A 26,634-nucleotide genomic window follows, 5' to 3' on the forward strand; every position below is an offset into this window, starting at 1 on the left:
TGAAAAAGCTGGCTTAAAATTCAATGTTGAAAAAAAATGAAGATCATGGCATCCGGTCCCACCACTTCATGGCAAATAGATGGGGAAAGAGTGGAAACACTGGCTGACCTTATTTTTTGGTGCTCCAAAATCACTGCAGATGGTTACTGCAGCCATGAAATTAAAAGACGCTTGCTGCTTGGAAGAAAAGCAATGACAAACCTAGACAGTGTCATTAAAAAGCAGAGGCATTACTTTGCCAACAAAGATCCATCTAGTCAAAGCTATGGTTTTTCCAGTAGTCACTTATGGATGTGAGATCTGGACAATAAGAAAGGCTGAGCAATGAAGCATTGATGCCTTTGAACTGTGGTGCTGGAGAAGAGTCCCTTGGACAGGAAGGAGATCAAATCAGTAAATCCTAAAGGAAATCAACCCTAAGTATTCATTGGAAGGACTGATGCTGAAGCTCCAATACTTTGGCCACCTGATGTGAAGGGCTGACTCATTGGAAAAGACCCTAATCCTGGGGAAGATTGAAGGCAGGAGGAGAAGGGGACAACAGAGGATGAGATGGTTGGATGGCATCACCGACTCAATGGACATGAGTTTGAACAAGCTCTGGGAGTAGGTGATGGACAGAGAAGCCATCACCTAATCACTACAGAAGAAGTGCACTGCAGTCCATGGGGTCACAAAGAGTTGGACACAATTGAGCAACTGAACAACAACAAAAGAGTGGTATAGAAATATGGAATTATATTTTTTCTATAGCCATATGGGGGGTCATCATAAACAATGGCTTTATAAAGTTAGTTTTTGCATCTTCTGTAGAGATGTTATAGAAGGTAGTATTTATTGAATCACACTCTGAAAACCATCAAGCAAAAGGTTTTGTTCAGTGTTAGTAAGAACACTTGTATTTTTTTCATTAACAAATTGGTTGTTTTAAGTTTATGAATGCTGAGGAATATAACTGATTAGGCTTTTCTTTTTCACTTGTCTGATTGATTGCCCAATTTTTTGGATCACCTATAGTGCATTTTAGTCATGTATGGATGTGAGAGTTGGACTATAAAGAAAGTTGAGCACTGAAGAATTGATGATTTTGAATTGTGATATTGGAGAAGACTCTTGAGAGTCCCTTGGACTGCAAGGAGATCCAACCTGTCAATCCTAAAGGAAATCAGTCCTGAATATTGGAAGGACTGAAGCTGAAACTCCAATACTTTGGCCACCTGATGCAAAGAACCGACTCATTGGAAAAGACCCTGATGCTGGGAAAGATTGAAGTCAGGAGAAGGGGATGACAGAGGATGAGATGGTTGGATGGAATCACCAACACAGTGGGCAAGAGTTTGAGTAGGTTCCAGGAGTTGGTGATGGACATGGAGGCCTGGCGTGCTGCAGTCCATGGGGTCGCAAAGAGTCGGACACAACTGAGTGACTGAACTGAACTGATAGTGCTGTTGTTGTTCAGTCACTAAGTCGTGTCTGACTCTTTGTGACTCTATTGTACATAGGAAAAAACCTCAGTCCTGGATTTTGTATTTATCCTCATTTTCCTCACCTTCCCTTTTCATGTTTGTTCTTTTGCTCCCACTTTGATACAGTGCTATGTAGAATGCACAGTGAGAGTGAAAGTGTTAGTTGATTAATTGTGTCTGACTCTTTGTGACCCTGTGGACTCTTTGTAGCCCACCAGGCTCCTCTGTCCATGGAATTCTCCAGGCAAGAATACTGGAGTAGGTTGCTGTTTCCTACTCCAGGGGATCTTCTTGACCCAGGAATTGAACTCAGGTCTCCTGCATTGTAGGCAGATTCTTTACACTCTGAGCCACCAGGGAAGCCCAGAGTAAAAATAAATAAATATTTCATCTTATGGAAAGAGTCACCTGGGTAGCTTTAAGAAAAGTAATGACGATTCAGGGCCAAGATAAAGCAGGAAGACCCTGAGCTCACCTCCTCCCATAGGCACACCAAAACTACAACTATTTACAGAATAACTATCTGTGGAGTGAACAGAAGACTAGCAGAAAAGATTTCCCACAAGTAAACATTTAAAGAAGGGACCATAAGAAGATGAGTAGGAGCAGGGGTAGAGTCACTGTAGAGCCAAAACCAATACCACGGTGTAGGTAACCCACAAATGGGAGGATAATCACAACTGCAGAGGTCTTCACTAAGGAGCAAGGGGTCCAAACCCCACATAGGGTTCCCTAGACTGATGTACAGGGAAGACAAGCTCCCAGAACATCTGGCTTTGAAGCCCAGTGCAGCTTGTGTGTGGGAGAGCCAGAGAACTGTAGGAAACAGAGACTCTGCTCTTAAAGAACATACACCAAATCTCACACGTTCCTAGTCCCAGTGCAGAGGCAGTAATTGGAAAAGAACCTTGGTCAGACCTACTTAAGATATCAAACTTAATAGATTGTCAACTTTAAATAATCATGTATGAGCAAAGTGGTAATAAATACATACCTATCAATAATTTTACTCTAAATGGACTAAATACTCCAATCAAAAGACAGTGGCTGAATGGATTAAAAAAAAAAAAAAGAATTAACATTGCTGAAATGACCATACCACCCAAAGCAATTTACAGATTCAGTGCAATCACTGTCAAAATACCAATGGCATTCTTCACAGAACTAGAACAAATCATCTAGAAATTTGTAGGGAAACACAGAAGACCCTAAATAGCCAAAACAATCTTGAGAAAGAAGAGCAAAGCTAAAGGTATAATGCTGTTTGATTTTAAATTGTACTACAAAACTACAGTAACTAGAACTGTGGTACTGGCACAAAAATCAGACGCATAGATCAGTGGAATGGAAGAGAGCCCAAAAATGAACCCACGCTTATATGATTAATGAATCTATGACAAAGGAGGCAAGAAGTACAGTGCAGGGAAAGAAAACTTCTTCAGTACTTAGTTTTGGGAAAACTGGAAAGCTACAGGCAGAAGAATCAAACTGGACTACTTTCTCACATCATATTCAAAAGTAATTCACCCATGGCAGATTCATGTTGATGTATGGCAAAACCAATACAATATTGTGAAGTAATTAGCCTCCAATTAAAATAAATAAATTTAAATTAAAAACAAAAGTAATTCAAAAATGGACTAATGACTTAAATGTGAGATCTGAAACTATAAAACTCCTAGAGGAAAATGGAGGCAGTACATTCTTGGGTATCAGCTTACAGCAATATTTATTTTGATCTTTCTCTTCACACAAAGGAAACAAACAACAAATGGGACTTCATCAAACTAAAGGCTTTTTCAGAGTTAAGGAAATTATCAACAAAACAGAAAGGCCACTTACTGAGTGGGAAAGGATATATGCAAACAATATATCAGATAAGAGGCTAACATCCAAAATATACAAAGAACCCATATAAAAACAACCTTATTTTTTAAATAGGCAGAAGAACTAAATAGACATTTTTCCACTGAAGACATGCAGATGGCTGACAGGCGCTTGAAAAGATGCTCTGCATCACTAATCATCAGGGAGATGCAAATCAAAAGCACAATGAGCTACTACCTGTCAGAATGACTGTTATCAAAAAGTCAACAAATAAAAGTGTTGGTGAGGATATAGAGAAAAGTACTCTTGTGCACTGTCGGTGGGAATGTAAATTGACGCAGCCACTGTGGAAAATTAAAAGTTCTTAAAGTTTCCAGTTACAGAAGGGAGATTCATCTGTTTGAGGAACCGAGAGGAAGTCAGTGTTGTGGGAGCACAGTGAATGACAGAGTGGTGTGTAATGAGTTTAGACAGATGGGCAGAGGTCACAGTAAAGTGTGGATTTTATTCTAATCATAATGAAAACCACTGAAGTGTTTTAAACAGGAGAATGATACTGATTTATTCTTTTTAAAAATGTCACTTTGGCTGCCATGTAGAGAACTGACTCTTGAGGGCAGATAACAAGAATGGGGGAGCTTCCCTGGTGGCTCAGAGGTTAAAGCATCTGCCTGCAATGCGGGAGACCTGGCTTCGATCCCTGGGTCAGGAAGATTCCCCTGGAGAAGGAAATGTCAACCCACTCCAGTATTCTTGCCTGGAGAATGAAGGAAATTGGTGGGCAGCTGTTGCCACTTTCCACACAAGAGATGGTCTGAAGTAGTTGGGATGAGCAGTGGAGACAGTGAGAAGTCACAGCATTCAGGATACAGTTTGAAAGTAGAGCTGATATGACCTCCAGGTGGAATGGGAATAAAGGAAACAGATATTAAGGATGAATCTTAGATTTCTTACTTGAGCAATCAAGTAGATTACAGTATCATTTACTGAGATGCTGAAGACGTGGGGAGAAAACACTGGGAAGTAGCAGTAAGTATTAAGGTTAGAGTTACAGCTGGGAATCTTTATTCATTACTAAATTCAAAAGAGTTGTTGAAAAATATTATCTCTAGTTCCTAATCTTTGATTCACAGCCCAGACCACTTCACTAAAATTGCTGTTAATCACAATCACCAGTCACCTTCACATCAGTCACTTTTCTCCTTTATAGCTTCTCACCAGTCAAGACTTTTAATCACTCCTTCATTCCTAAAATACTCAAAATACAGCACATCAGTAAAGAGGCATTTTCAAGTCAATGGAGTCATGTTCCAGATGCAAGTTCAAATCTCCCTGCCCTGTGAGATATGGTCATTAATTGTCTATACATACATGCTGCAACCTGGAAAGTCAGCCGCCTTGCCTCAGATTTCTTTGAATTTCAAAATGAATTAATTTGGTTATAAATTGTATCTCTTTTCCTTCTTGGCCATACCTGTGCTACACTATGTCAGCCTAGATGGAAATTTAGTTCCTTTTCTTACTTTGCCCAAACTGTAGTATATAGTAAGCATATACTAAGTTTTTGGTTTTATAGCAGACTTTATTGAAAATTTGATGAGGAGATTCATGTTGCAGAAATGTAAACAGCTATGGAGTGACTGTATCTCTGTTCTTAAAAGTCCTTTGACTATTTTTGAAATTCAGACAGCAGTACTCTATCAAACTGTCCTGGCTTACTTTTTATATTCTCTTTTCTCATTGTTTTCAGAAAAATTAATTCTCTCATTTCTCATGCTTTAAACTTTGACTTTGTCCAGCTCCAACCCTTTGTATATCTAAGAATAGATTGCTGGGTTGAGGGGTTGGAAATGTCTTGCCTCTGACTGGTTTTTCCTGTTAGTCTCTACCTGACTCCTTGGTATCTTCCAGAAATCCCTCCAAGTGTCTTGGCCACTGATGACAACTTTCCCCATTCTCTGTTGCTGTTCCAGATTTATTCTTATTTATCTATATCTCCTGCTGCCTCTATGGGATTGGGAAAGTGAACAGAAAGGAAATATGGGGCCTCTCAAAGCAGAAGTTATTCTCTAAGTTATAAATGTGCAAACCCTGTGATCCAGCAATGCCATTTCTAGGGATAGATCTTGTGGCCAATTGTATTTCCTAAAGATGTTCAAAACAGTATCTCCCACATGACATGCTCTTCTGCTGTATGACTTTGCCAGGCCCCCTTCAAGGAAATTAACCTTCATTCCTCATACTTTGGAAAATAAGAATCAACCTATTTTTAACTGATGAAAAATGAGGTGATACACCTATTTTTTTAAACAATGGAATCATTCCTTTACATAATTTCTTTAAAATCCTTAAAGAAATAATGAATTATTTAAGAAATGCAAATCAAAACTACAATAAAGTACCTTCTCATTGGTCAGAATGGTGTAGAGAGAATTCAAATCACTCAGTCATGTCCAACTCTTTGTGATCACATGGACTGTAGCCTGCCAGGCTCTTCTGTCCATGGAATTCTCCAGGCAAGAATACTGGAATTGGTAGCCATTCCCTTCTCCAGGGGATCTTCCTGACCCAGGGATCGAACTCAGGTCTCCCAAATTGTAGGCAGATTCTTCACCATCTTCACCATCTGAGCCACCAGGGAAGCCCCATTGGTCAGAGTGGCCATCATTAAAAAGGCTACAGGGACTTCCCTGGTGGTCCAGTGGCTAAGACTCCATGCCTCCAATGCAGGGGGCCCAGGTTCAGTCCCTGGTCAGGAAACTAGATTCCTCATGCCACAACAAAAATCAAAGATTAAGACCTAGCACAACCAAATAAATAAATATATTTCTTTAAGTCTACATATAATAAATGCTGGAGAGGGTGTGGAGAAAAGGGAACCTTCCTATACTGTGGGTGGAACCTTCCTACACAGTTGGTGGAAAACATTATAGAGGTTCCTATGAAAACTAACAATAGAATTGCCAATTATTAGCAATCCCAATCCTGGGCATGAATCCAGATAAAACTACAATTCAAAAAGATATATGCACTCCTATGTTCATAGCAGCACTATTTACAATAGCCAAGACATGGAAACAACTTAAATGTCCATCAACAGATAAATGGATAAAGAAGACACAGTACTAATATACAATGGAATATTCAGTTCAGGTCAGTTCAGCCACTCAGTCGAGTCCGATTCTTTGTGACTCCATGAACGGCAGCATGCCAGGCTTCCCTGTCCATCACCAACTCCCAGAGTTTACCCAAACTCATGACCATGAGTCGGTGATGCCATCCAACCATTTCATCCTCTGTTGTCCCCTTCTCCTCCTGCCTTCAATCTTCCCCAGGATTAGGGTCTTTTCCAATGAGTCAGCCCTTCACATCAGGTGGCCAAAGTATTGGAGCTTCAGCTTCAACATCAGTCCTTCCAATGAACACCCAGGACTGATCTCCTTTAGGATGGGCTGGTTGGATCTCCTGGCAATCCAAGGGACTCTCAAGAGTCTTCTCCAACACCACAGTTCAAAAGCATAAATTCTTCGGTGCTCAGCTTTCTTTATAGTCCAACTCTCACATCCATACATGACTACTGGAAAAAACATAGCCTTTACTAGATAGACCTTTGTTGACAAAGTAATGTCTCTGCTTTTTAATATGCTGTCTAGTGGCACCCCACTCCAGTACTCTTGGCTGAAAAATCCCATGGACGGAGGAGGCTGGTGGGCTGCAGTCCATGGGGTCGCTAAGAGTTGGACACAACTAAGCAACTTCATTTTCACTTTTCACTTTCATGCATTGGAGAAGGAAATGGCAGCCCACTCCAGTTTTCTTGCCTGGAGAATCCCAGGGATGGGGGAGCCTGGTGGGCTGCCATCTATGGGGTCGCATAGAGTCAGACACAACTGGGGTGACTTAGCAGTAGCAGCAGCAGCAGGTTGGTCATAACTTTCCTTCCAAGGAGTAAGCAACTTTTAATCTCATGGCTGCAGTCACCATCTGCAGTGGAGCCCCCAAAAATAAAGTCAGCCACTGTTTTCACTGTCTCCTCATCTATTTCCCATGAAGTGATGGGACTGGATGCTATGATCTTAGTTTTCTGAATGTTGAGCTTTAAGCCAACTTTTTCACTCTCCTCTTTCATTTTCATCAAGTGATCTGCATATCTGCGGTTATTGATATTTATCCCAGCAATCTTGATTCTAGCTTGTGTTTCCTCCAGCCCAGCATTTCTCATGATGTATTCTGCATATAAGTTAAATAAGCAGGGTAACAATATACAGCCTTGATGTACTCCTTTTCCTATTTGGAACCCATCTGTTGTTCCATGTCCAGTTGTAACTGTTGCTTTCTGACCTGCATACAGGTTTCTCAAGAGGCAGGTCAGGTGGTCTGGTATTCCCATCTCCTTCAGAATTTTCCACAGTTTAAAGGCTTTGGCATAGTCAATAAAGCAGAAATAGAGGTTTTTCTGAAACTATCTTGCTTTTTCGATGATCCAGCAGATGTTGGTGATTTGATCTCTGGTTCCTCTGCCTTTTCTAAAACCAGCTTGAACATCTGGAAGTTCATGGTTCACAAATTGCTGAAGCCGGGCTTGGAGAATTTTGAGCATTATTTTACTAGCGTGTGAGATTGGTGCAATTGTGTGGTAGTTTGAGCATTCTTTGGCATTGCCTTTCTTTGGGATTGGAATGAAAAGCGACCTTTTCCAGTCCTGTGGCCACTGCTGAGTTTTCCAAATTTGCTGGCATATTGAGTGCAGCACTTTCAAAGCATCATCTTTTAGGATTTGAAATAGCTCAACAGGAATTCCATCACCTCCACTAGCTTTGTTCGTAGTGATGCTTTCTAAGGCCCATTTGACTTCACATTCCAGGATGTCTGGCTCTAGGTGAGTGTGAGTGATCACACCATCATGATTATCTGGGTTGTGAAGGTCTTTTTTGTACAGCTCTTCTGTGTATTCCTGCCACCTCTTCTTAATATCTTCTGCTTCTGTTAGGGCCATACCATTTCTGTCCTTTATTGAGCCCATATTTGCACGAAATGTTCTCTTGATATCTCTAATTTTCTTGAAGAGATCTCTAGTCTTTCCCATTCTATTGTTTTCCTCTATTTCTTTGCACTGATTGCTGACGAAGGCTTTCTTATCTCTCCTTGCTATTCTTTGGAACTCTGCATTCAAATGGGAATATCTTTCCTTTTCTCCTTTGTTTTTCACTTCTCTGCTTTTCACAGCTATTTGTAAGGCCTCCTCAGACAGCCATTTTGCTTTTTTACATTTCTTTTTCTTGTGAATGGTCTTGATTCCTGTCTCCTGTGCAGTGTCACAAACCTCCATCCATAGTTCATCAGGCACTCTGTCTATCAGATCTAGTCCCTTAAATCTATTTTTCACTTCCACTGTATAATCATAAGGGATTTGATTTAGGTCATACCTGAATGGTCTAGTGGTTTTCCTACTTTCTTCAATTTAAGTCTGGATTTGGCAATAAGGAGTTCATGATCTGAGCCACAGTCAGCTCCCGGTCTTGTTTTTGCTGACTGTATAGAGCTTCTTTGCCGGGGTCCAGCCCCGGTGGATCCAGGGTAATTCGAAGGGGAGACAGAGTCAGCATCCTAGGAAAAAGCTATTTAATTAGAAATATAGAGAGAGATTAGGAAAGGATAGTATAGTAGGAAATATTAGTGGAGAAAAAGATGCTGAATAACTTGGTTTACGTGGAAAACCAGTAAAACTCCAAGACAAGGAATTTGCACCATCTACGTAGGCCACCAGTGCCTGCTTGAATAGCGGAGGATGCCCTGCCTTGGGCTCCCTCTTGCGTGGGTCCTAGAAGCCAGGGCAAGTAAATAGACATGGTGAGCCTCCATGCTCCAGATGGGAATTCAGCCAGAAAAACAGAGAACAAGAAAGAACGACATGGGGGAATCAGTCTTTCCAGAAACTGATCCGTTTTCTTTATTTTCATGTTTGCTTATATACTTTTTGTTGCACATAGAGATAGAATACAGAGTCACGTGGGGTCAGCAGACCTGACCCTTGTCAAAATCAGGTGCTTCATATAAATGTATACAAAGGTCTTAGGGGTTTTACATCATCTTCTGGCCATGAGGCCTGCTGACATTTTATGGCGCTTTCTGATAACGGTGAGTCAACCAGAAAACTTATTTTTTCCAGGGGTGATTTTTTCTTAAACCAGGCGCCACCCTCTGAAGGTACCAGATAAAGTTGCTTTCCTATAGGGTGAGGGTGCAGGGGGTTATAATCAAGAAAGGAATTTACTTAGCCTAAGGTTTAACATGATTAATATCAAAGGTAATACTTATTTCTCTTATATGCTAGTTATATTCATTAATGTGTATAAGGGCAAGGAATATAGAGACTTAGCAGCAAATATTGGCCCAACAAATGAAAACCCTTCACCAGTATAATTTCTAACCAACCCACTATACTAATAATTTCTAACTTCTCAAAAGAATCTGTATTTAGAAAGAATCTGTATTTAGAAAGTTTAAAGCATCTCGTGCCTCTCATGGTTGGGAGGCTGTAAACAATCACATGTGGCCAGACGAACCTGCTCAGGCAGGCTAGAGAAACTTCAGAGGAGTTTGTAAGTTGAAACACTCTTGTCACACCCAGGAATTTTTATTGACTGAAGCTGCAAGTTAACTCCTTCTCCGAGAGAGGTGGTGGGGGACAGCCCCCTGTAAATTCATAGGTATAGGTGAGAGCATAAAACAGCAAAGTAGGCAGACTCTGGTTTTGGGGGTAGATGCTCGGGAACAGGGGGTCTCCTGAGGCTCGATCCCACCTTTGCATATGCCAAGCCTCCTCCTTCATGACCTTTGCCATGGGCAGAGTTCCTCACGCTGGCTCCTGGCATCTCCCCTTTTTTTATTTCTTAAAGCAGCCAGATGCAGCTCAGTAACGAGCTTCTGAATGTTCTGCCAAAGAATCCTGACAATATAAGGAAGAATGATTATAAGATGTAAAATTAGAGCACCAACAGCAGAATGTTTTATCCAGAAATAAAGTTAGAGAAGGTATGGAAAAAGTCATCAGCAGCTCCAGCGGCAGTAAAATCCAGTAGAATATAATCAATCTGATTTCAGTGTTGCCCATCTGGTGATGTCCATGTGTAGAGTCTTCTCTTGTGTTGTTGGAAGAGGGTGTTTGCTATGACTAGTGTGTTCTCTTGGCAGAACTCTATTAGCCTTTGCCCTGCTTCATTCTGTACTCCAAGGCCAGATTTGCCTGTTACTCCAGGTGTTTCTTGACTTCCTACTTTTGCATTCCAGTCCCCTATAATGAAAAGGACATCTTTTGGGGGGTGTTAGTTCTAGAAGGTCTTGTAGGTCTTCATAGAACCATTCAACTTCAGCTTCTTCAGCATTACCTGTCGGAGCATAGACTTGGATTACCATGATATTGAATGGTTTGCCTTGGAAACGAAGAGATCATTCTGTTTTTGAGATTGCATCCAAGTACTACATTTTGGACTTTTTTGTTGACTATGGTGGCTACTCCATTTCTTCTAAGGGATTCCTGCCCACGGTAGTAGATATAATGGTCATCTGAGTTAAATTCACCCATTCCAGTCCATCTTAGTTCGCTGATTCCTAGAATGTCGATATTCACTCTTGCCATCTCCTATTTGACCACTTGCAATTTGCCTTGATTAATGGACCTAACATCCCAGGTTCCTATGCAATATTGCTCTTACAGCATTGAACCTTGCTTCTATCACCAGTCCCATCCACAACTGGGTGTTGTTTTTGCTTTGGCTCCATTCCTTCATTCTTTCTGGAGTTATTTCTCTACTGATCTCCAGTAGCATATTGGGCACCTACTGACCTGGGGAGTTCATCTTTCAGTGTCCTATCTTTTCATACTTTTCATGGGACTCTCAAGGCAAGACTACTGAAGTGGTTTGCCATTCCCTTCTCCAGTGGACCACATTCTGTCAGACCTCTCCACCATGACCCATCCATCTTGGATGGCCCCACAAGGCATGGCTTAGTTTCATTGAGTTAGACAAGGTTGTGGTCCATGTGATCAGATTGGCTAGTTGTCTGTGATTGTGGTTTCAGTCTGTGTGCCCTCTGAAGCTCTCTGTTAGCACCTACCATCTTACTTGGGTTTCTCTTACTTTGGACATGGCTGCTCCAGCAAAGTGCAGCCACTGCTCCTTACCTTGGACGTGGAGTATCTCCTTTCGGCCGCCACCCCTGACCTTAGACGTGGGGTAGTTCCTCTCGGCTGCTCCTGTGCTGGCGCAGCCACTTCCCCTGTGCACAACGGAATATTACTCAGCCATAAAAAAAGAAATAATGCCCTTTGCAGGAACATGGATGCAGAAACATGCATGTAGAAATTATCATACTAAGTGAAGTAAGTCAGAAAGATAAAGATAAATACCATATGATATCACTTATATGTGGAATCTAAAGTATGACAAAAATGAACCTATCTATGAAACAGAAACAGAATCATGGACATAGAGAATAGACTGGTGGTTTCCAGGGTCGGGGGAGAGGGGTAGAAGGATGGATTGGGATTTTGGGATTAACAAATGCAAACTTCTCATTCATATAGAATGGGTATCCATATAGACTGGATAAACAACAAGGTCCTACTGTATAGTACAGAGAACTACGCTCAGTACCTTGTGATAAACCATAATGGAAAAGAATATGTAAAAGAGAATATGTATATGCACATATATATATGTTGGTATGTATGTATAGCAGAATCATTTTGTAGTACAACAGTAATTAACACAACATTGTAAGTCAGCTATACTTCAATTTAAATTTTTTTAACTTTTTAAAAAGACAGAAAAAAAGAAAGCAGTAATGTTCTATTTTCAAGAGTGCTGCTATAATTTAAACACCAAAACCTGATTTCCACAGAACCTATCCTTCACTGGAAACTTGGCACTGTGATGAAAAAAAGAACAATCCAGCAATTATATCCACATGTGGTAGATCTCAAAACGACAAAGTGTCCCTGTGCCAATGATGTGGCATTACTTGGCTTCGTTATGAACACAAAACTTAATGGTAAGTTTGTGAATTTATTCAGAATTGGGGGTGGCATTTTGTATTATATGACAGTTATGTTTAATTGGCAGTACAAGTTAAACATGCACGCATAATGGAGTGAAAATGTTTCCTAAAAATACCTAAGAACTTTGTCATTTTCCCTTGTCTGCTTGCTAGTGTGATAAACTTTTTTCTCTGTGACATTTTGCCAGGTTACTACTAACTTTAATGTCTCTCCAAATTTCCTTGATACTCTGGTGATTTATGTTTGGAAATACCTACTGCTTCTGTACAGCAGAGGATAAAAAGGTTTATCAGAAAGTGAAGTCACTCAGTCGTGTCTGACTCTTTGTGACCCCATGGACTGTAGCCTACCAGGATCCTCCATCCATGGAATTTTCCAGACAAGAGTACTGGAGTGGGTTGCCATTTCTTTCTCCAGGATATCTTCCCAACCCAGGGATCGAACCCAAGTCTCCCTCATTGCAGGCAGATGCTGAAAGGTTGTTGCTGAACCACAAAAAGACACTGGGATTCTTGGCCTCTGGAAAAGAATTCAATCTGGGGCCAGAGACGAATGAGGCTTGATCGCTCAGAGTTTTTGTGTAATAAAAGTTTTATTAAAGTATAAAGGAGATACAAAAAGCTTCTGACATAGGCATCAGAAGAGGGCAGAAAGAGTACCCCCTTGCTAGTGTTAGCAGTGGAGTTACATACTCTCCAATGAATCAAAAGAATATCTGAAGGTTATAAAGACCTCACCAGACCTACTCCCATAATTTACATTTTAAGATAACAGGATTAGCCAGAAGGTTTAATCTAGAGACTGTCCTCAGACAGGATACATTATTGTTATATAATCCTAAGGAATGTAGAGGGGAAAAAAAGTTTGTCCTTTCTTCTTCCTTGAGAGTTCCAGACCCCTCTCTCCTTGGGGACCCCTAGACTTCTTATCAACCTGCCTAGGAAATGACTCTCTCAATGCTTTACCATCTGAGCCACCAGGGAAGCCCCACTTGATACTCTGTCCTCCATTAATATGTTCTTTCTTCCCAGAGATAATTCATTGCAGTTCTAATCCATCTTCTATTCCTGCCACATGTAAATATGTAAAGTTGTTCTGAGGTATCACATTATTTTGTTATGTGTTTTTCTATTATTATTATAATTAATAGCATCCTACACATTTCAATTATTCTAGATTGTTTTTCTTAGGTCATTGATGACTTCAGTGACCCCAAATCTGATGTTTCTAAAGGAAAAAAAAATAAAAGAAACAAAAGATAGGAAACAAATTTTATTACCCATAGATTATATGTGTATCTATATAAAAATCCAAAAGAATCAACAGACAAACTATCAGAACAAGTATGGGAATGCTATGGAATTGACAAACATACCAGTATATAAAAACCACTCCACTAAAGACTGATTCAAAGATTATAAACTTAAAAACCCTATTCAGAAAGTAATACGGATCTATAAATAAACCAAAAAAGACTTGCAAGGCTTGTGTAGAAATTATAAAATTTTAATGAAGGCTATAAAAAGAGACTAAAAATGATTTTATGTAAAAATGTTAGTTCTCTTAAAATTTATCAATCAATTCAATACAAATCCAAGAAAAATTACAGCTGTATTTTTGTGTGTATGGAAATTGATAAGTCAATACCAAAATTCATGTGGGAGACTAAAGCAACATGACTAACAAACATGATTTTAAAGAATAAAACAGCATAATAGGTTGCCCTACCATGATAAAGTAATAGATTCAAGTAATATACACTGGTATAGGGATATATAGAAAGCCTTGCCCCAAATTTCTTTGAATTCCAATGACTTGCAGTCTTTTAATTATCCTAGCTCCAGCCTGCTTGTGCAGAATTAGTTCAGTGAGAAACTGTGTCTCATTTTCCTCTCTCTCAACCAGATGGAAACTCAGCTCCTTTTCTAGCTTTGTTCCATGGATGCAAGGCCAGGGCCCCCTCCTCTTTTCTCTGTCCAAACCTGCCATACTTTTGTGAGGCACAGGAGAGGAGCCAGTCTCTGCATCCTGCCACACCCTCGAGAATCATAGGAGAGAAGGCAAGTCTCAGTTCCTCAGGGTCTCACTCACTCGATCACTTTAACATCTCAAAAAAAGAAAGTTTTGGAAACCTGTTTTTAGATGAACCCACTTTTTCCCTCAGCTGGCCACTGGTGTGCTGAAGCAGAAAATAAATTCCCACAGTATCAGGCTGCCACTGACCATTCCTTTGTGAGGCTTTGGTTCATCTGCCCTCCCCACACCAATGAAGCTTCATCCCAAAAGGAGTCAATGGTGAGAACAGGAATCCAGGAGCCTCATATGGTCCATATGTTCCAGTCTGGACTTATTACCCATCTTCCTCCTCTATGACACTCCTAATACATCCATTATGCCTCTCACCCCAATTTTATGTCACTATAGAAACCCAAGCCTCCAGGTCACTTTTGGTTACTTTATACCACATACTATTCTGAATTTCCTTTAATTTCACCCAAACAACATTCAGAAAACTAAGACTGTGGTATCTGGTCTCATCACTTCATGGCAAATAGAAGGGGAAACAAATAAACAGTGACAGACCTTATTCTGGGGGGCTCCAAATCACTGCAGATGGTGACTGCAGCCGTGAAATTAAAAAGATGTTATGATCAACAAAGACAGCATATTAAAGAGCAGAGACATTACTTTGCCAACAAAGGTCTGTCTAGTGAAAGCTACGGTTTTTCCAGTAGTCATGTATGGATGTGACAGTTGGACTATAAAGACAGCTGAGTGCTGAAGAATTGATGCTTTTGAACTGTGGTGTTGGAGAAGACTCTTGAGAGTCCCTTGGACTGCAAGGAGATCCAACCAGTCCATCCTAAAGGAAATCAGTCCTGAATAGTCATTGGAAGGACTGATGCTAAAGCTGAAGCTTCAATACTTTGGCCACCTGATGCAAAGAACTGGCTCATTAGAAAAGTCCCTGATGCTGGGAAAGATTGAAGGCAGGAGGAGAAGGGGACAACAGAGGATGAGATGGTTGGATGGCATCACTGACTCGATGGACATGAGTTTCAGTAAACTCCAGAAGCTGGCAATGGACAGGGAGACCTGGTGTGCTGCAGTCCATGGGGTCGCAAAGAGTTGGACATAACTGAGCAACTGAACTGAACTGAAACGTAGGTCCATCTCCATTCTCTCAAATCCATTCATTGGAATATATGGTCTGTTATCAGTAAATTCCCCCATGCTACTAATCTTTTCTCTGAATGGTCCCCTCAATCACTGTAAAGAGTAATCTGGCCAATCCCAGTTATCATTCTTTTCGCGGCAGCCATCTCACATGTTTGAGTCTCAAGGGGTCATTGTCCTCATTCCTTAAGGGCTACTTCTTAATAATTAACTCCTGTCTTCTCCTTGAAAATGTTCAGTCCCTTTGAATTCAGACTTTACTCCCTCTAACTCTTCTTGGCTGCCAGTGTATGACAACCTTCCCATCACTCACTTTCATTGATGAGTTTAGCATCTGGACCCCTACCTTTCTCTCCACCTTATTTTTGTTACTATTTTTGGTGATTTCACCACCCATATGGACCAATGCTTTCAAGGCCTGTTCCCCAGTGATCTTTCCCCCATCTTACTTCTGTGGTCATTTTCTTGACCGTGTTGTCTCTGATATTGTTATTGCCTCCAAAACCTCCACTACAATCATCTCATGCTCTGTGCACTACCTTCTTTACTTTCATCTTACCCTAGTATTCACAGTCTGACATTTGGATTTCTTGGAGACATCAATATGTTTTCTCCGCCACTTTTTTTCACTACTCAACATACTTACTTTTTTACCATAATTTTGTCTCTCTTTATAAACGTTTCTGTAACTTCTTTGCCCTTCTCTTTTTTCTTTGCCTGCATAATCCCACCTGTCATTAAAACCACCTCTACTCCATTGGCAGAGCAGAATGTTACTAGACAAAGTTGCACACCAGTCTCTCTTTAAAATTCCACCAGCTGGTCTCAGCATAAATTCATGATTTCAAGTCTCAAGTGGGTACTCAGAACGACCCAGAAATCCCACCTCTCTTCCTTGGGATGTTTATTTTCCCATTCTGCAGAGTGACCTGGTCACACCTCTTCCCACTCCTCAAATGCTGTGCCTCACCTCCTTTCCCTCTCTGCTTTCAGCTGTGCCTTTAATACTTGATGTACACTCATTATCAGAGAAATGCAAATCAAAATCACAATGAGGTACCATTTCACACCAGTCAGAATGGCTGCAATCCAAATGTCTACAAGCAATAAAAGCTGGAGAGGGTGTGGAGAAAAGGGAACCCTCTTACACTGTTGGTGGGAATGCAAACTAGTACAGCAACTATGGAGAACGGTGTGGAGATTCCTTAAAAATCTGGAAATAGAACTGCCTTATGACCCAGCAATCCCACTGCTGGGCATACACACCGAGGAAACCAGAATAGAAAGAGACACATGTACCCCAATGTTCTTTGCAGCACTGTTTATAATAGCCAGGACATGGAAGCAACCTAGATGTCCATCAGCAGATGAATGGATAAGAAAGCTATGGTACATATACACAATGGAGTATTACTCAGCCATTAAAAAGAATACATTTGAATCAGTTCTAATGAGGTGGATGAAACTGGAGCCGATTATACAGAGTGAAGTAAGCCAGAAAGAAAAACACCAATACAGTATACTAACGCATATACATGGAATTTAGAAAGATGGTAATGATAACCCTGTATGCCAGACAACAAAAGAGACACAGATGTATAGAACAGTCTTTTGGACTCTGTGGGAGAGGGTGAGGGTGGGATGATTTAGGAGAATGGCATTGAAACATGTATAATATCATATATGAAACGAATCGCCAGTCCAGGTTCGATGCATGATACTGGATGCTTGGGACTGGTGCACTGAGATGACCCAGAGGGATGGTACGGGGAGGGAGGAGGGAGGGGTTTCAGGATGGGGAACACGTGTATACCTGTGGTGGATTCATGTTGATGTGTGGCAAAACCAATACAATATTGTAAAGTAATTAACCTCCAATTAAAATAAATAAATTTATTTTTAAAAAATACTTGATGTAGAAGATCAAGACTGATCACAAGGCATTCCATCATCGCTTCTGCACTCATCTGTCACCTTACCTGCCTTAGTACTTGCATGCTTTGCCTTCTTGCCTGTTGCATTGTGAGAAATATCTCTGCTGTGCCTAAGGCTGCCCATCACCCCTTGTGTCCTGCATCTCATTCTCTCCAATCACCTGGAGAACCTTGCTCCTGCGTCTGTCCTGCAGTTCTCACCTTTCTCTCATACATCATCACTCTGTCCCTCCTCAGTGGATTAGATGCATTAGTATACAAACATACCCTAATATCCTCCATCTTAGCCAAAATCTTCATTTATCTCACTTTACCACCATCCTTCATCCCTCTGTTCCCCTTCAAACAAAATGATTGGGAGAATTTATTATAGATGGCATTACATTTTCCACCTTCCTATTTTATCTTCAGTTCAGTTCAGTTTAGTTCAGTCGCTCCGTCATGCCCGACTCTTTGCGACCCCATGAATCACAGCATGCCAGGCCTCCCTGTCCATCACCAACTCCCGGAGTTCACGCAAACTCATATCCATCGAGTCGGTGATGCCATCCAACCATCTCATCCTCTGTCATCCCCTTCTCCTCCTGCCCCCAATCCCTCCCAGTGTCAGGGTCTTTTCCAATGCAACTCTTCGCATGAGGTGGCCAAAGTACTGGAGTTTCAGCTTCAGCATCAGTCCTTCCAATGAACATCCAGGACTGATCTCCTTTAGGATGGACTGGTTGGATCTCCTGGCAGTCCAAGGGACTCTCAAGAGTCTTCTCCAACACCACGGTTCAAAAGCATCAGTTCTTCTGTGCTCAGCTTTCTTCACAGTGCAACTCTCACATCCATACATGACCACTGGAAAAACCATAGTCTTGACTAGACGGACCTTTGTTGGCAAAGTAATGTCTCTGCTTTTGAATATGCTATCTAGGTTGGTCATAACTTTCCTTCCAAGGAGTAAGCATCTTTTAATTTCAGGGCTGCAGTCATCATCTGCAGTGATTTTGGAGCCCAAAAAAATAAAGTCTGACACTGTTTCCACTGTTTCCCCATCTATTTCCCATGAAGTGATGGGACCAGATGCCATGATCTTAGTTTTCTGAATGTTGAGCTTTAAGCCAACTTTTTCGTTCTCCTCTTTCACTTTCGTCAAGAGGCTTTTTAGTTCCTCTTCAGTTTCTTCCATAACGGTGGTGTTATCTGCATATCTGAGGTTTTATCTTCATTACCCTGCAAATCAGATTGTTCCTACCATTGTTCTGAAACAATTCATTCTAAGGTCACCCATGATCTCCGTGTTGCCAATTCCAACAGTCAATTCTTTATCCTCATTCTACTCTCCCTCCCAGCAGAATTTGACACAGTTAACTAATTTACTTCTCAACAGAACACTTTATTCTTTTGGCTTCCTTACACCACCTATAGTTACATTTATCTTACCTCATTGGTCAATCCTCAGTTTTCTAAACCGGCTCATTTGTTGTGACCCCTAACATGTCAATGAAATAAGGCTTTGTCCTCAACTCTACCAGATCCTCTCCGAGAAATGTAATGTAGTCCTTTGGTAATAATGGCACCTTCAGGCTGATTATCCCTGAATTTGTATTTCTGGTGCTGACCGCTTCCTTGAGACCAAACTCCCACACTTAATTGTCTGTTTTATACTTCCTATTGGTATCTAATGAGCATCTCTGATATAATAAAGCTAAGCCAAAACTCTTGATTCATCTCCCTTTAAAATCTGTTCCTCTCTAGTACTTTTCATCCTAATGTATATCCAATTACTCAAATATAAAATTTAGCATAGACTTTTGACTGTTCTTACTCTGATGACATTCCAGGATGAGGCCACATCCAGTGTCTATCCTCAGCGTGACCACTTCTCTCCTCTGGTAAAATCTTAGGCCAAGATAACAATGGTTTTCCATAAGACTAATTCACAGCCTCTTAAGTGGTCTCCCTGTTTCTAACCCTAGTACAACCCACGATCCAAACAGTCACCACAATGATCTCAAGTGTAAAACAAATCACACTACTTTCTGGCTTCAAACATTCCAGTGGCTTCCCTTTGCCCATTAGAATAAAATCCAAAATCATTGCAATGGTCTACATCAGCTTCTGTAACCCTGAGATACAATTATGGCCAGTTTGTCACACAGAATAGCCTGTAACTTAATTTCAGTATAAAATATCAACCAGAATAAGCTTTTATTTTACTACTTACTTCTCTATTAAATATTTCTAGACTTTGCCAGAGTCTGGTCATGTGATATGCTTAGCTTTCGCCTTAGAAAAGCAAAGCTTGTCTTTAGCTTTCCTCTTTCTGGACAAAATGGATGATGATAGCATTTTCTTCCATATCTTTCCCTACACAGAAAAGATCTAGGAGTTAAAACACACACTTCAGAATCTGAGTGATACTGCATTCATCTTTTAGAAACAAAGCATATGCGTTAGATTATCAACTCTTTTCAGGCTCCTTCTACCACCCGCATAGTTATATGTGTGTTGACTAGACTTCATATTAATGTTCCACATTTAAAACACAAAAGACGCTTAACATTCCTTCTATGGCCAAGGAAAGGTAAGATCAAGGAACAAAGTGGTTTCGGTATTTGCAACATGTTCAGTCTCTTTTTAATAGGTTCTCAAAATTTGAATGAAGTAAAGTGTTAGTTGCTCAGTGGTGTCTGACTCTTTGCAACCCTATGCCCTGCAGCCCACCATGCTCCTCTGTCCATGGAATTCTCCAGGCAAGAACACTAGTGAAAGTGAAAGTCACTCAGTCATGTCTGACTCTTTGCGATCCCATGAGCTGTACAGTAGATGGAATTCTCCAGGCCAGAATACTGGAGTGGGTAGCCTTTCCCTTTTCTCTAAGGGAAAGAATACTAGAGTAGGTAGCCATTCCCTTCTCCAGGGGATCTTCCTGACCCAGTAATTGAACCAGGGTTTCCTGCATTACAGGCAGATTCTTTACCATCTGAGCCATAGATTCCCTTATTAACAATTTCTTCTATTTAAAAAATCACAATAAAGGAAATCACTTTCAAAAAATAAAGTAAATCAAACACAACTTCTTCCCTCTTGGGTTTTGCATTTTAATGTTTTTTTCTGGAATTTTGTATTGTTCACTATAATTGTATTCTTGAAATAGGAACATATTTTTGCTTGGAAGGATATTATCAGGAAGGAAAAGTTCTTTCTGTATCCTCATAGGTTATGACTGGGGGCCTCCAAACTAACCAAGACATTAGCAGGAGAAAAGGCATGTACTTTTTATTAATATTTATAATCATGGGAGTTCCCAGAAGAGAAATGAAACTCAGAGAACTAGTTAAACTTGGAGGCTTATATACCATCTTAACAAAGGAAAGGAGTCTAGACCTCAAGGGACAAGAAATTGTGATGTGATGAGGAAATTTGTGGGTGGACTCGTGGAAGATAAGACTTATTTTATAGAAGTCTGTTTATTCAGACTCATTTTGGAATCATCTCCCTGTCTCTGGTGAGAAGATTGCTCTCTTCTCTTCCTGGTTTTATGGACTTCCCTCATAGCTCAGTTGGTAAAGAATCTGCCTGCAATGCAGGAGATCCTGGTTTGATCCCTGGGTTGGGAGGATCCACTGGAAAAGGGATAGGCTACCCACTCCAGTATTCTTGGGCTTGCTTCCCTTTTGGCTCAGCTGGTAAAGAATCCACCTGCAGTTTGGGAGACCTGGGTTCAATGCCTGTGTTGGGAAGATCCCCTAGGGAAGAATACTACCCACTCCAGTATTCTGGCTTGGAGAATTCCATGGACTGTATATTCCATGGGGTCAAGAGTCAGAAACAACTGAGCGACTTTCACTTTCACTTCCTGATACAGGTGAAGTAGTTAGAAAATGCCCTGCTTTTTAGCAGGAAAAGGGAGGCAGAGAACTCTTCCTGCATTTCTTGATTCTCAGCTGCCTCCAGCTCAAAACTCTGATGCCAAAGTGGCATATTTTAGGGATGACATATTCTGATCTCCTTCAATATAAAACAAAATCCTTAATAATTTGATGGCTGGCTAAACTCCTGTGGTACAACTCAAGTTACTTTATCTTTCCAATGCTTGGGGAAGTGACACTCAAATTTCACTTTGGGGGGTTGGGGCAAGGGTAGAGCATAGGCTGGAAGGTGGGGCAGATGCCAGCTCTCCTTTCTAAAACCTTAGCACCTTAGGAGTCAGTTACTCGCTTTGCAGTTATCTTGCCTTAATATCCCTTTTCTCTCATGGTAGGTGTTTACATAGGCCTCAGCTTTTCTGGATTTTGGGATTATGATGATACCCAATGGTATAACCTGACAGATATAGTCTATTCCCAAGTTGGAGAAGGTAATTCCTCTAACAGTGACTTCATCTTTGACATTTTCCTTTGCATTAACATTTGATGAATATTTATGAAATGTCTTTGCTGAAAACATCACTTTTCCCTTATCTTTTAACCCATTGTATGATTTCTTCCTTTAGAACACAAACAGCTCTCAGTGGTGGATATGGTTTTAACAAATCATTTTTTAGTTATCCTCACCTCTTTGGGTCTTTTTATAAGTAGAGATCTTCGTTATCCATCATCCTCTGTCTTAATGGTAAGTGAATTGCCTCATGCGAAGAGTTGACTCATTGGAAAAGACTCTGATGCTGGGAGGGGTTGGGGGCAGGAGGAAAAGGGGATGACAGAGGATGAGATGGCTGGATGGCGTCACGGACTCGATGGACGTGAGTTTGAGTGAACTCCGGGAGTTGGTGATGGACAGGGAGGCCTGGCGTGCTATGATTCATGGGGTCGCAAAGTGTCTGACATGACTGAGTGACTGAACTGAACTGAATTGCTCTGTAACTAGAAGTTAACCTTAAATATCTTATGTGATATAAAGTAGAAATATTGGATACTTGAGTTACATGTGATATATCTTAAAATTGAAATGTAAAAGCATAATATCATGACTTTTTCCTTTGCCTTATAGTGTTGAATATATCATTTGGAAATGGCTAGTTTTGTTGCTATACAAATTTATGGGAAGTTTCAAATACATACATGTAGAAAACACATGTGTAATTTAAACTGCTATGCTTTATCATGCCTTCTGATTGCAAGCAAAAATTTAAATTCCTTCTTTTCTTTCTTCTAGCTTTCAAGGGTAGACTTTTGTGGTTTCGAAAGGGTAAGATGCTTTCAATTTCCAAGGGTTTGTTAGAAGATATTCATTTCCTTGGTGACCTAAGAGATGAGGTGCAAGACAAGAATTCATGATATAGATGATACCTGACACTACAATATTATTTACAGTTTGAACTTAAAGATGTGTTTCCACTAACCATTAAACAATGATCTCTTGTTCTGTTTCAAAGGAGGAAATGCCACTCTTTGTTTTATAGGCAGCCCTTAGCCCTTCTTTATATGTCCTGTCCAGGATTGCTGTGGCTGTTCAATGTGTTCTGCACGAGAGCACCCAGTTGAAAAGATGGGCAGTCCAGTGGTTCGGCAGTCCTGTGGTTAAGACTTCACCTTTCAATTCAGTGGACATGGGTTCAACCCACGGTTGGGGAGCTAAGATCCCACATGCCTCAGGGCCAAAAAAACAAAACATAGAACAGGAGCAATATTGTGACAGATTTAATAAAGACTTTAAAAAAAATAGTCCACATCAAAAAAATCTTAAAAAAAAAACAAAAAAGTAAAGAAAAGATAGAGATGATATCTGGCTTAACACTTGACTCCTCAGTCTGCCTGCTCCTGACCCTCACGTGAGTCTGTGTCTACAGAGAGAAAGGGACACTCTTTCTAATATGATACAAGCAACCATATAAGCTCTGATTCTGGCTTTTTGGGGTATGATTTTTTTCCATCAATTATCTCCCCTCTGTTATGAGGTCAGGTTTTGAAATTCAACTAAGTCATTGCCTCATTGCCATCAACATATGAGCACAACAAAATTATGAGTATTTGTAGCCTTTTGCCATGTCCCCTCCCATATAGGCCTGTGGGCACAGATGCACATGGGCACACACATGCACACTCACTCACACTGACTAAAGCAAAGAGGCACTTACTTCTCAGGAAGTAAAAGGAACTGACTTCTTGCTTCACTGATTCCAAGAAACGTCAAGCTGAGAACTGGGAAGGTCCAGCAGGCAAAACTGACTTCCATTACAAAGAGCAAGGAGGAGAACTGTCAAGGACAGAATTCCAAACCGAGAAAAACTCTATCACTCAAGAGTGAGGATGAAGAAAAGAAATTTTCACAGATGAGGCATCAGGAGAGTTTATCATCCAGAGATTCCCGTGAAGAAGTGGGATGCCAGAAATAATAATGGAACTAGAAATGTGAACTCTAAGGGAGGCAGGAAACTTATCTATGCTTTTCACCAGACCTGAGCCCACCCTTCTGTGTTTTTATAGCTGCATATATTCCATCCTGTGAACTTAACCAGAGTTTACTTAACCAGTCTTCTACGAGTAGATACTTGAGTGGTTTTTCTAATCTTTTGCTTTTATATTACAAACAATGCTTCCATTAATAATTTGTATCCAGCAAGTTTGTACATATCTGGCTATATCAGTACAATACATTCTTGGAACTTGGATGGACACATATCAAGGAGTAAATGCTTGTACAATATTAAAAGACAATCACAAGTTGCCCTTCATAGACATTTTTACTATTTACAAGGATACTAAAATAAATCCTCTTGAGCTGAAATATTTCAGCAAAATCTCAGGGACTTCTGGTAATGATGAGAAAGGGAAGAATTATAAGCATTCCAAAGATAGTGAGGTCATGTGGCAGGGCAAAATGCAGGGGAAAGTGAATTATTCTCAAAGGTATAGGGATTTACCTTTAGGAAAGGGTTCTTCTATAATGATTGAAGAAAGGACAGTAAGAATGGGATGTGTGTGGCTATCCAGCCAGGAATTTGAAGGAATTAATACTTGGTGATTTATTAATATCAATAACCTCAGATATGCAGATGATACCACCCTTAGGGCAGAAAGTGAAGAGAGCTAAAAAGCCTCTTGATGAAAGTGAAAGAGGAGAGCGAAAAAGTTGGCTTAAAGCTCAACATTCAGAAAACTAAGATCATGGCATCTGGTCCCATCACTTCATGGGAAATAGATAGGGAAACAGTGGAAACAGTGTCAGACTTTATTTTGGGGGTGCTCCAAAATCACTGCAGATGGTGATTGCAGCCCTGAAATTAAAAGACGCTTACTCCTTGGAAGAAAAGTTATGACCAACTTAGACAGCATATTAAAAAGCAGAGACGTTACTTTGCCAACAAAGGTCCATCTATTCAAGGCTATGGTTTTTCCAGTGGTCATGTATGGGTGTGAGAGTTGGACTGTGAAGAAAGCTGAGTGCCAAGGAATTGATGCTTTTGAACTGTGGTGTTGGAGAAGACTCTTGAGAGTCCCTTGGACTGCAAGGAGATCCAACCAGTCCATTCTAAAGGAGATCAGTCCTGGCTGTCCTTTGGAAAGACTGATGCTGAAGCTGAAACTCCAGTACTTTGGCCACCTCATGAGAAGAGTTGACTCATTGGAAAAGACTGATGCTGGGAGGGATTGGGGGCAGGAGGAGAAGGGGATGACAGAGGATGAGATGGCTGGATGGCATCACGGACTCGATGGACATGAGTTTGAGTGAACTCCGGGAGCTGGTGATGGACAGGGAGGCCTGGCGTGCTGCAATTCATGGGGTCGCAAAGAGTTGGACACGACTGAGCAACTGAACTGAACTGAACTTATTCATCCATTCAACAGAAGTTTGTTGAGCCAGGCTTGTTTAGACAAAGACATGCAAGATAAAGTCCTGACTCTCCTGTAACTTTCCATTCTCCTGAAGCAGCTAGACCATGAAAAAGTACACAAACATAAGCAGAATGTGAAGAGTAAAAAGGGCTTATTCAAATTAAAGCAGGAAAGAGAAACAGAGAGTGAAGAGAAGATAATATTGTATTTTAAGCCACGTGATTATAGCAGACCTCTCCAAGGGGGTGAAATTGAAGCAGAAATTCAAATGATTTGAAGAAATGATTTTGCCAAAATATGTCCAGACAGTGGTGCAAAGGCCCTCAATTGGAAACTTGACATGAGGCAAAATCTCTCTGCCAAAATCTGGTTAGTGGAAATAGCAGGCATCTGGGGTCACTTCTTTAACGATAAAATCCAAGCTCTTGAGAGACATAGAGTCCTTCATGGTCAGAGCCTCTCATGCCTTCCTCAGCCTTGTGGTGCCTGCTCCTCACCCCAAGAAGCCCTTTCCAGGCACAGCAAACACACCTTGAAATGAGCTATCATTTCTTACACTTTGAATCAGTTGGACAAGATGTTTCATCTCCTTAGGGTGCATTCCCTCCCCATCCCTTTCATTTCACTTAAAGCAAGGATCCACAACCTTTTTGGCACCAGGGACCAGTTTAAAGGAAGACAATTTTTCTACAGACTGGAGTGAGGGAGGATGGTTGTGGAAGGATTCAAGCATATTACATTTATTGTGCAATTTATTTCTACTATTATTACATCAATTCCACCACACATCATTAAGCATTAGATCCTGGAGGTTAGGGACCCATGACTCAGAGAGTTCCTATCGCTTCTTCAATAACCCCTCTGTGACTACCAAGGGTGCCTTTCCTGTACAGTCTCAATGCTGTCACCACTAATGGCTGTCGTTTGTCATCCTATTTTATCTGTTGAGCCCTCTGACTTGTTTCACCAGATTTTAGGTTTCATGTCAAGAACTACCTTATTTATTGGTGTATGCTAATAAGTTACCACCCTGCCTTGCACATAGGTCATCTCAAATAAATATGTGCAGAATCCATGAGTGAATAAGTGAAGACAGACAGGAATCCAGTCTTGTAGGAAGTTAGTAGCCATGCACCATGGAACTTTGAACAGTCATATACCTCTCTGGCCTCAATTTCTTCATTTTAAAATGTTCATAACATTATCTACCTCTTAGAGTTGAAGTGATTAAATAACATTATATAAAAATTTGGCCTGGTTCATGAATCAAAGTAGAAACTTAAACAAACAAACAAGAAACTATATTTTCTCTCCAAACAGATAGTCAGAACCTTTTGAAAGCAAATGACAGAAACCAACTAAATCTGATTTTAGCAAAGGAGATGCAGTTGTTGGCTCATGTG

At 40.7% G+C, this 26,634-nt stretch overlaps 1 protein-coding gene across 1 annotated transcript in view; it reads left to right on the forward strand.

Moving 5' to 3' along the window:
• CATSPERB (cation channel sperm associated auxiliary subunit beta) overlaps nucleotides 1-26,634 on the forward strand; it is a 125,053-nt gene that overhangs the window by 32,131 nt on the left and 66,288 nt on the right. Inside the window, exons 6-9 of the mRNA XM_040256636.1 lie at nucleotides 12,198-12,347; nucleotides 21,718-21,813; nucleotides 21,949-22,067; nucleotides 22,611-22,643. Of these exons, the coding sequence (XP_040112570.1) occupies nucleotides 12,198-12,347; nucleotides 21,718-21,813; nucleotides 21,949-22,067; nucleotides 22,611-22,643 (398 nt within the window). The remainder of the gene's footprint in view (nucleotides 1-12,197; nucleotides 12,348-21,717; nucleotides 21,814-21,948; nucleotides 22,068-22,610; nucleotides 22,644-26,634) is intronic.

The sequence above is a fragment of the Oryx dammah genome, unplaced genomic scaffold, assembly GCF_014754425.2.
Source record: "Oryx dammah isolate SB20612 unplaced genomic scaffold, SCBI_Odam_1.1 HiC_scaffold_16, whole genome shotgun sequence".
In the NCBI taxonomy this organism is placed as follows: domain Eukaryota; kingdom Metazoa; phylum Chordata; class Mammalia; order Artiodactyla; family Bovidae; genus Oryx; species Oryx dammah.